Genomic DNA, 11,628 nt, shown 5'->3' on the forward strand with positions numbered 1-11,628 from the left:
CACACTACTACACACTCACTCACACACACACATATATATATATATATATATATATGTATATATATATATACATATAGATATATATGTATAGGTATATATATATATATATATGTTTATATATATATATATTGATACATTTATCCTTTATGTTTTTAACTGGACATACCGGCTATACAAAGTTCGTTAAGGTTTTTGGACGGTAGTTTGTTATGCTACAGTTATGGTGTTATATAAGTGCATTACTCCATGCTGAGCCTTAATATTTCCATATTATGTTTGCTGTGTGTTTACGTTGGTTGATACGACCATCTATATGTAGTTGTGGTTCCGAGTGTGACGGAAATCCAGCCAGGGACCTGGTAGCATCAATTACACACGGGGTGCGTTCTAGTAATCGACTTCGTTTTCATCACGATATCTAGGTCTTTGGAGTTCCGGAACCAACGTATTCTATCCGTGTGCTGCGATAGAGGATCTAGTAATCAATGAAGCCATTACCTGCCACCGAATACTGATATATGGAGTGCTCTTGATACGGCCATCGGGTGGGGGCGATCAGCGATTGGAAGTGCTATTTCCGGTATGACCTTATTCGTTTTGCTCAGGATAGACTTTTCATGAAGTGGAATCTTGGATAATGTTTCAGAGCATATTTAGCAAATACTGCGTTAACAGGAAGTGTATGTATGTGAAAGCTCTCGGGGATATTGGCCTTTCGTGTACAGTTCATAATGGAGTGTAAGTTTAGTACTGCTCTCCACATGCTTGTGCTTTCAGTCGTTTACATCATACAAGGAACGCGTAAATATACACTTTTGTGGCCATAATATCTTGAATCTCGCCTCTTCATACTTTTATCCCAAGCTACATGTATATCTCTTCTCTGTCGTACTATGTATTAATCAGAAACGCCGTTGTTTGCGTGCTGCAAGCTTCCTTACAGATGACATCGCATTACAATGATCACAACTCGTTATATTTTTAAATGATCCCACTATATTAGACCGAACTTTCCACATGTCACACATCGAACTTATCATTCTCTACGGATCTTTTTATACCAATAGCAACTCATCCCTAGGCTGAAGGACCTGGTGCAGATTTGCAACGAATGCCGGGAAATATTGTTCGACGAAGCGGTTGAGATTGTAATGTGAGGGGGTACTTTTATACTCGGTGGTCCTTCTCAATAGCTATGTTACCGTTCATGCAACTCTTCCCGTCTATCACAGTTTTATCACCGTCTGCGCGAAGGAGTCATGTACGGCAACAGTCTATTATATAAGAAGGCGACATCCTAATAACAGAGCACTGTTGGTTGCGACCATACTGCCTGCATCAACTGAGACGGTATTTACTCTTGCGATGATCACCGATAGGACAAAGCGTCAACTAATATGGTCAGGTGATATCATGTGAAGAATTTTCCTGGGAATACAAAATTTATAAGTTCCTTTAATAGTCGCATACGCAATGTCCGTTTACGAGTGCGTATACAATTCTATCATAAAAATAGATTTTGATCAGAGGTTTCATATACGTGTAGCAACGCGACACTGGGATAAACAGCAATTCTTCTCTCCATCTTGCCCACAAGAATGTTTAGATGGGCATGACTTTACATTGATATACCTATGTTTACTTTTCTAGATTATATATTGTATCTTGTCTTTTTGAGTATTATTTTTGATAGATTTTGCAGATATTGCCTGCTTAGTTTTGAGTGATCCTGGTAGTCTATCTTATCGCGAAGAATCCAGAGCAGCATGTATCTCAAATTGAACGGGACAGGGGTACCAGGAATTTCAGATTGACATGTTAGCCAACCCCCCCCCCCCCCCCGGCCTCGCACACGGCGGCGGGGTCGAATCAATATTTTAGCATGAGTGGCGCAGGAGAAGACCACGTCTAGATCATAGATCCTGACTGTCGGCATACATATATCGCATTGCAATAGCTCATGGAAGGCGACTCTACGCACCTATATCCTAGGAAGAAGGGCGTCGAGACGCGCACATGAAGTCATTGGCTTCATGCCGCGGGGCTACAACAACAGTCCATACCCGTATAGTAGTATGAATTTTCAACCTATCCACATCGATTCGTTTCTCGTCGTATCGCATCAAACCAAAGACTGGTTCGAGTAATAACGGTTTCATATATTAAAATATCATAATTGCCTCTCGTTATCTCGTGCTTACTTCTTGCATAACTTGATCCATAAGCGAAGCCCCTGTAGGGGTAGCCTCCGACTTGGTCCGGCTTTGCTCCAACGTTGATCGCACCGTATTCATGGGCGGTTCCGAGTGTCTTGTGAGATATGTGCTAGAGTTTTTTGAACGCATCAGGCTAAGTACTTTCTGCTTCCGTTCCCATTCTTTCCTCCTTTGTTTCTCCATAGCTATTTCGATTGCCATGCTTTCTGTTGTACTCTGTCCAATTTGACGGCTAAATTCATCACGTGCTGGTGTGGCGTTCACATCTAGATATCTCTGTAGCTGCAGTACGCTCACATCTTGTTCCGTGCAAGATACCTTGCCTTTATTACAGCCCAATGTACTGCGTCGCCCTGCATTCGGTTGATCATACAATACCTCGTAGTCATACATGATGTCTGATGTGAAGGGTTTTACTGGGAGGTTCAATTGGGAAGTGGTCGGGTTTATATTTCAGAAACGAAGGACGAGAATTGTCGGCTCAACGGAATCACCAAGCCACTCTAAAGTCGACAGTCGGCAACTGGGCACACAAAACAAATAGTATCTCAATTAACAATATTATGATATCACAGCTTTTCCACACAACAAGAGTGAAAAACTTAAAACAAATCAAAACGAAAACCGATGACCTTTTTTTGTTTTTTTTAAAACAAATCCCCCAACAAGAGTATTTAGATGCGATTTCACTGTTCCAGTGATTGTGCCATTTATGCGGTGTCGCATAAAGAAATTAAAAATATATATTGTTTATCTCTCCATCTCTCAAAATAGCCGACAGCCGGCCGCCGGGTTAGTCGGGTTATCGCCTTTTTTAAAAACAAAATACAATTTATGATACAGGTTTACAAAAAAACAATCTGTACATACATGGTACATATTTACATTTGATTTTATCTATTATGTTCTACAAAACCCTAAACCCTGTTGAATTCAGAAGGCTATGTTCTACACTATAATTTTTATTTATTTATTTCAAAAACAAAAAACAAATAATACAATTTTGACAGGACTGCTATTGTTTGTTTGTATTTTGTATATAAATTAAAAAATCATTTACAAAATAGCCAAAGTCGACACTCGACACTAGTCTGACACTCTGACGCTGGTGGGGTTAGTGCGTCCGCGTGAGTGTCAAGGCCAAGGGCCCACACTTAATGCCATAGCGGGGGCTGGGGATTGGGGAGTGGAGACAGGGGTCTACTAGGACTCTGGGGGGTGTGTCTACTGCAAGAGAGGGAGTCTTGGCCTCTGGCTCTACTCTCTCTGTCAGTAGTATGTAGCTAGAGAGAGGCCTCCGGGGAGTGGGGAGTGAGGTGTGGGGAGTGGGGAGTGGGGAGTGGGGAGTGGGGACTAGCCCCTGGGCCTGGGGACTGGGCCCACTGAGGGTGAGTGACTGAGCGGGGTCAGTCGACACGCAACAGTCGAGTCTTCTAAATAAATACATTGTCGACGGCACACACTGACTCTCCGACTCTCACTTCAACCCTAAACCCTCGCTCACACTGTTTTTATCAATGTTGTGCAAGTGTGTGTCACTGACAAGAGTGTCAGTCTGTCAGATTGTCACAAGTGTCGCAGTTAAGGTACTAAATACAGTCCACAGTCCACACTATCTTGACGTTGTGAATTGCGAGGCTGTAAAAAACTAAAGAGGCCTATATTAAACTTGTAAAAGTATGGGACTTTTTTATAAGTATTTTGAAGTTGTTGTGTGAGTCACTAACCCTGTGAAGCTATGAGACCACAACTATGTACAATTTTACATAAATATGTACTCTATTTTTATTTTAGAGCGAGTTGTGTATTGTGGTTCTTCTCTTCTTCTCTTGTATTGCTAGTGGTAGAGTGGTGGACTAGTGGCGGCACATAGCTTGTTGTAAATATGTGAATCGTGACTCGGGAGTTGGGAGCAGACCATACATCACATAATTTCAAGAAAAAAAATATGAAGGGCGAAAATAGCCGTAATTATTTAAAGAAATACGTAAAATGACACTATTCCGAATTTCAGAAATTAATAAATATGGGTCGAAGACAAATTGAATTTTGGAAATTTTTAGAGCTTAATTAAGAATTTTGTAACATTAAGAAATCACGCAGTTCTTAATATGAAATAAGAATTAAGAAGTCAACATACCTTAAATAAGGAATATGGAATGAATTAAGAAGTCAACATACTTTGAATAAGGAATATGGAATAACGGGATGATCCCGTAATATGAAGAACAAGACATTTCTTGATTAAGAAGTCGATTAAGAAGTCATTATCGGTGCGACAAAAATCGAGAAACAGGTAGTACACCCAACTCGTCAAGCATTAGAATACTGGGCTGGACTAAAGGATCGATTGCCCACTCTATACATGGTTGCACTAATATCTTTTAGTATTTTGCCGACCTCCTGTCGCTCAGAGAGTATATTTTCTAAGTATGAGCTCAGAGAGTAAGTATGACGAGTAGTGCAATGCGGACGGGATAATCTTCTTCGCCGTATAATTTGCCCTGCAATAATACTACAGCTGCATTGCCGACTTGGGAGGTGTTCATTAAAGTCTGTTTTATGTATGTTTTGATACCGACCTATACAGCCGGTACTAGCGTACCACTCGAATGTATCTTCCACTGTATATTTTTGACGGCCTCTGTAAACTTGAACATGTATCTGGAATCCCATATCCATATACAAGTTTGGATCCTGCGTGCCCAACACACCCAGACATTTGTACATGAATGTGTCCATAAGTAGAAAATTGTAGCGCCGATCAATTAGAGCGAAGCGTAAGACCGCTTGTATTTCCTTAAGTAGTTCATTTAAGGCATCCAGCATCGCTGGCGTGTAGAATCGCCATCTTCGAGAAGTGGATTGCATATTGACGTGACCGTGTATATTGTGGCAGTGGGACATAATTAGTTAATGTCGTGTGTGTCACAGTAAATACTTGTGAAATGTGATCAGGCGATTCAGGCCTGATTGCGATGAGTCACTAAGGGTCTGTCTGTCACAGTGTCACTCGTATGACATGAAGAGTGAAATATGGATATATATTGATAACTTAATCTTAATAATATATATATATATTTCTTATTATTTCTTAATAAGAAATAATATTAAAGAACTATAGCAAATTAATAAGTTGTTTGCTCATCAATGAATAATTCCTTATTCTTAATTGTGTAATGTGATATAAAATCGGGAATATCTTACTCTTAATGCTAATTATCAATTATGAAGAATAATTAATTTTGGACATAGATTCATGATTAAGAAATAGGATGAAGGACTCTTTCTAAATCTGTTAAGAAAACGTACAATACGTATATTAATGATGTGATGTATGGCCTGGTCGGGAGTCGTAATTCGTAGGTCGTGACGCTTGTGCTAGACTGTTAGTCAACTTCTAAATAAATAATAAATAGTATTTTAAAAAGTGGCCTTGTCTTGTCAGTTGTCACTTGACATTTGACAGAATTGTAGTACTGCATATTTACAAAATATTCTCTGGTGGTGACTGGTGAGTCGTAATTGTTGTTGAAAATGTAAATACTGTACACAATATTCTAATTCTCTGAAAGACTGGTGACTGGCGACTGACTGACTGGTACATGACTGGCGAGTTTGTGAGTTGTAAGTAAAGAGTTGTAGTTGTGAGATGTGAGGCTGTGAGCTGCGAGCCTGCGACTTGAATTGCCAGCCACAAATACTCATCATCCCAACACCCCGCATCGAAAATTAATAGAATACCCGACTCCCGAGAGTATCTATGATTCTATGTACCACTCTCTCTTAGAGTTTTGATGGCCGTCCGTTCTGTATGTATCCTGTAAATTTTACAGTTCTCTACTACTACTGCTACTACTCTGCTACTACTCTAGTAGACTAGAGTAGAAGAGCGGGTTATGGCCTTATGGGTCTACTGGGTTTGTTAAAATAAATGGCCAAATATACTAAAATATTAATTATATGGTAGAAAATTTTATCCCGGCCGAAAAAACACAACGAAAACAATTGAACTCAAGAGATACTCAAGAGAATCATAAAATTGCCTTTTCAGTTTTTTGTTTGGTTTGTTTAAAAAACAAAACATAGTCAGAAATAGATATGAATTGTAGGTGACAATGTGAAATTAATGGAAACAAAAATAATATTATCGACAGATCCAAGAGACCTATCAGTCTATACTCTACATATCCCTAATATGTTCTAAATACTCCTCTTTTTGAAAAAAGAAATAATGTTAGGTCTCTTGCCCAGATCTATATTCAAATCCAGAAGATAGAAAGACAGCAGACGGCGTCAAAGAGACACTGTCTACCACTGTTCAGTGGCTGATAGTATGAAAGAGTACTCAGTACAGTAAAGAGTCTATATTAGTACATGGACTCTCGTAGATAGTGTTACATATAATAAGAGATAATCTGAGTATATGGAATTATGGACTGTGAGTTATACATAACTCGTAAATAATTCGTAAAGTCGTGGACTCGCGGGTCAACCATATGGTGCGAAATACAGTCGTCGCACTATGACTTTGAGCTGCTCTTTTTATATATAAAAAATACAAGCTTGACAAGTTGATAATCTGTCTACAACTCCACATACGAGCCTCCGTCCCTCCGACCGTCCTGACGTTCTCCGAGAGGTCTATTCAGTATTCCAGCTACATACTTCACTACTCTAACTATCGAATCTATTTATTCAATTCTTATGAGCGCTCTCTAGTCTCTGCACAGAGAGTTGCTCAGGGTTTTATCTTCTTTTAATCAAACAACAAATCACATTGATCTTGATAGAGGGTACAAAAGTTTAATAATAATAAAAATCGAGGATCCTGTATGGGCGACTTGTTTGTTGCCGGGCGTATATATTACTTATTTATCGGGAGACATTTATACAACAGACAACAACTTGCTAGAGTCACGAGTCACGAGTCACGAGCTCACGTCCTCACGACTGACATAAATATTCGATATTTGTACAACGGGTCTTATTTTTTAATTTTTAATTTTTTACAAATATAGGACTTGCACAGGCCCCGTTGGGCGTTTAGGGCTTGAGGCTTACCGGCCAACAGAACTTACAGAAGACGAGGAGGGTGAGAGACGACTTCAGACGAGTTGAGATCTCTTGAGAGTTGAGACGGTGATTTGAAAGTGGAAACGCGAGTGGTGACTGACTGACTGGTGACTGGTGAGTGGTTAACTCAGAACTGGCGAACTCTCTAGCGAGCATGCTACAACTTTTTCTTTTAAAACAAAAACTACAATATTGCTCAAAAAAAAACAAAAAAAACAACCCTGAGTCCTGAGTCCTGACTCCTGAGAGGCCTGGCCAGTGTCGGTGGTGATCACTCTGAGTCTGATGCCCACTTGTGCTGAGTGAGGCTGAATATGGTTCTTGGACAGTTTCCGTTTTTAGCAAAATGTTGGACAAATAGAGAGGTAGACACGCCTGGGTCAGGTTCACCCTACCAGGTTCAGGGACTGACTCGGGGCACAGATACGGAGCTACAAAAGGCACTAATTATTCAGTAGTCTGTGTTGTTTTGTCTAACTCGATTGCTGCAGATACAGCAGTTTGTGTCGAGTTGTCTGGCTTAGTCGGTGTGCCATTGTAGAACAAAGAATCACCACGATATTCTGGTGCCTGACATTTATCTGCAGCAGTAGCCCATTGAGCCATGCCCTTCGCCAATGTGCACGCCACAAATTGTTTGCATATTGCGGTCGCAACGAGCACACTCGTGTACACCTGACGTTAGGTTGCGTGATCGTGCATTCTTTTTCACACAACAACAATCACCACTAGAAGTGTCTTGCATCAGAAATTAATAAACAGTAGTGTATGTACTTATTAGATATTACTACAAGCTAAGCTAAAAATGTTGTGAATAGTTTATACACACACAGTTACAAATAAATAAAATATGCGAACGGGCTCAAACTTCAAAAGTTCAGGTGCCTCAAAACTCAATCTATATATTAAAATACGATACCTACTCGACGAATATATTAAAATATGACAAACTTCATTCTCATCTTCCCTGCTGGAAACAAATACAATTTTTAAGCATTCACCTTTTATTAGAATTCATTTTATAGCTGATAGGTCTGATTTTGAAAGAAATTTGTTGATACAATAATTTTCAATACACAGGATTTTCAATTTACACATGTATATGATCATATTAATGGTATATTGTACTTTGTTGGTCGTAGAGGCATGTACGGGACATATTTGACGCATTGTACGACTGTGAATAATTGCAAAAAATTCTACCTTCACACACTAGCGCACCAGAATATGCATAAACTGGTTACACAGGTTTGCCAAGTGCGGTACTGATTGTTGCCGCGTGGAAACTGTTGAAATATACCCTGTCATTCACAGCATCAATAGGTATACGGTATTTATGCCGTTTCTTTTTCCTTCCAGTATTCACGGACATATTTTCAGGCTTTAAATTTTTACTTGTACATAGACCCGAGATTTATGAATCTCGTATAACGGTATATTCCACTTCTTACAAATGTTAGAAACGTTGGTAGAACAAATTCGAAAATTGATCGCTACTGGAGAACACCCTGATGTTCCCAATGAATACTGGCGGCTCTACGCAATGGAACTTGTCATCACCTTTCCATTTATATTCATCAGAAGGGAGTGTATTTCGAGTTACTTGTCAATTTTTGACCGCTTCATTATAATAGAAGCCGAAGGCTATGGTTTTCCCATCTTGCTCAGAGTCCAGACTCCAGATTCTTCCAGCCATATTTGCAGGCCGCACGCGACTGCACGCGAGAGGAGAGCGAGCAGCCTGCAGCCTGAACTCTGCAGTCTGCAGTCTGCACTATTCAATAATCAATATTCTGCACTTTGAACTTCTAAAGTCTGAATTGGTTTTTTGTTTAAAACAACAAAAAACAAACCACTTGAACCTTCCAATTTAAGTTCAGCCTTCATTTTTTTTAACTTTTATACTCCAATGAATCATGGATCTATTCCTAAATTTGGGCAAGATCGCTAAAATCTATACTCAAATACATAAATAATTAAAACATGACCCTCTGAGTCTGGAATCTGGATTCATCTCGGGGAAAAGTTGCATCATCCTTGGCCCGGCTCTGGGGAGAAAGTCTTTTTCGAGAGACTTTTACGAGTTTATCACCAGAGACTCAGAGAGCCACGAAAAAGTAGGAGACAGGACTCTCACTCTCCAGTCTCCCCCCTGAGTGGCTGAGTCCCCTGTACCCAATATATATATATATGTATTTTTTTAAAAGGTATATTTTTAAGATTTGACGGGGGTTATAAGCTCCCTATTGGGGCTTTTTAAAGGCTTTTAGTCTCTTTTAAAACAAAAATTAAGTAAAACACAAAGCTCTGAATAGAGGGAAACGTTAACTTTTATTTTTGGGTTTTCGCACCCTTATTTGTTTTGCGAAGGCGCGCCTCATGTTTAAACTGCAACTTCAATTTTGGTTCACGTTTGGGTCCAGATTTCCATTTTCTTTTTGGTTGTTGTTGGTGGGGGGCTCGAGTTTTCTTTTGCGCTAATTTCTAATTTGGGGTTTCGTACCCTTGTAAGCGCGCCCCATGGTTTTAAAAGAGTAACTTCAATTTTAGTTCACGTTTCGGTTCAGATTTCCAATTTCTTTTTGGTTGTTGTTGTTGGGGGGGGGAAGCCCCCAATAAACGTATCTCTTCTGCTGGTATCACTTCGTGTTTCTTATACAGGGCCTTTCTATATTCATGTGCATAAAAAGCTTCACTCTATTCCTTATTTGGATAACTAAAATTCTGAGGGACCTAATAGCTAAAGTTTTTAGTGATAAATATATTCCTTCCTTCGAACACGAAACATAGCCTTCTATTGCTATTAATACCAAGGTTGAGATGGTTGAGAGAATAGCTAGAGCTCTACTTAACCCAGTGACCCTGTCATCAGTCGAGACTCGAGAAGCCACCGATATCATTATGGCAGCTCTAAAAGAGGACGAATAGCTACAATAAAGTGGTCTTTTTTATTTTTTAAAAAAAGCGACAGGACCAGAGAGGCTCGCAACAAGGCCTAGTACAAGAAAAGTCTACTTACTACATACTAGCAGAAACAGAACTCTTGTTGGAACCGCCAAATGCAAGACGCAAGTTTGTGGGCCAAATTCAGCAAACTGGCAAACAAAAATGGAGAAAATGGCAGTTATATAATTCGACAACTGTCCACAGACTCCACGCCCCACAGTCCACATCTCCACACGGGCTATACAGTATTACAGAGTGACTTATAGAAGTAGTCACAAGAGTGACAAGAGATGTCAGATGTGTACTTACGTGCCCCTTTGTCCAGTAACCAATCGCCAACTCTTTCCAAACCGCCAGTTGCAATTTATTTGAATTCTCAATTTTGAAACAATTGTAGCACTGTACATGGCGGTATAAAAATATTTACCAAAAAGTCTATTAGAGGCATTGGAAGACTAAAACCGGATGTCAGAACTACGGGGTCGCTCGACACTTTCTGCGTTCCTATTCTTAAAAATTAGTTGTAAGATGAGTTTGAAAGCTACATTGTCGGAGCTGAAAGAGGCCTACAGGCCGAGACTCCCTGCGTCAGATAGGAAGCGGCGAGTCCTCGCGGGTATAGAGACTGCGTTACCCAAAGGTCAAACCACAATTTCGGCTATGTTCCGTGAGAATGCGAAGAGTGAATTTAGCACAAGGCAACGAAAGCGCACAGGAAGCATTAAGACGTTCACCAAGATGCCAAAAGAATTAGCGAGAGAAGATTCAAAGCATGCAACCAGTAAACTCAGCCTAAGGACAGAAGCACAGCATGATATGCTCGCAAAATATAGACCAAGTCTAAAACCCGAGCCGAAAACGACGGAGCATCCATGTCGCTCAAATGAAAAGCAATGTTGTACTAGTCAAAACGAGCAGGGGACATATAGTGAAGAAATATGGTGCGACCAGTTGGATACAAATAAAGAGTTTTTGGAGGCTGAGACGCGTACAACGAACCAGATGTGCAAAACAGAACAGCCGCGGTCGTTAGCAAGCCTCTGTAGGAGAAGTAGTCTGCTTCAAGCTCAGACTGAACCTGAGCCCGGAACAACACTAATTAACTATGAGCAGCAAATTACCCAGTACAATGTAGATACACACTCGCCCAACGCCGCGATCCCGAGAATTGGACATGGAGTTGGACGCCTTCAGACCGAATAGGTGTGTATGGAATGAGTTCTATGTATATTGCCCCCCACCCCCCCCTACCACACACACTCTCTCTCTCTCTCTTTAAAAACACACTCTCTCTCTCTCTCTCTAACTTAAAAAAAACACACACTCTCTCTCTCTCTCTCTCTTTAAAAAAAAAACACACACACACACACTATATACATACATGTACGTA

At 40.1% G+C, this 11,628-nt stretch overlaps 3 protein-coding genes across 3 annotated transcripts; 1 reads left to right on the forward strand and 2 right to left on the reverse strand.

The window, feature by feature from the left end:
* Positions 1 to 2,175: 2,175 nt before the first annotated feature.
* On the reverse strand, positions 2,176 to 2,730 carry SARC_04959 (hypothetical protein). Its single transcript, XM_014301186.1, has one exon. The coding sequence runs from the start codon at positions 2,607 to 2,609 to the stop codon at positions 2,187 to 2,189; it is 423 nt and encodes a 140-aa protein (XP_014156661.1). The 5' UTR covers positions 2,610 to 2,730; the 3' UTR covers positions 2,176 to 2,186.
* Positions 2,731 to 4,580: 1,850 nt separating this feature from the next.
* Positions 4,581 to 5,256, reverse strand: SARC_04960 (hypothetical protein; the record flags this gene model as incomplete). Its single annotated transcript, XM_014301187.1, has 1 exon — positions 4,581 to 5,256. A coding segment is annotated over exon 1 (543 nt), but the record flags the coding sequence as incomplete, so codon positions are not given.
* A 5,510-nt stretch (positions 5,257 to 10,766) lies between these two features.
* Positions 10,767 to 11,441, forward strand: SARC_04961 (hypothetical protein; the record flags this gene model as incomplete). Its single annotated transcript, XM_014301188.1, has 1 exon — positions 10,767 to 11,441. The coding sequence occupies one exon, from the start codon at positions 10,767 to 10,769 to the stop codon at positions 11,439 to 11,441; it is 675 nt and encodes a 224-aa protein (XP_014156663.1).
* Between the last annotated feature and the right edge of the window lie 187 nt (positions 11,442 to 11,628).

The sequence above is a fragment of the Sphaeroforma arctica genome, assembly GCF_001186125.1.
Source record: "Sphaeroforma arctica JP610 unplaced genomic scaffold supercont1.299, whole genome shotgun sequence".
Taxonomy (NCBI): Eukaryota; class Ichthyosporea; order Ichthyophonida; genus Sphaeroforma; species Sphaeroforma arctica.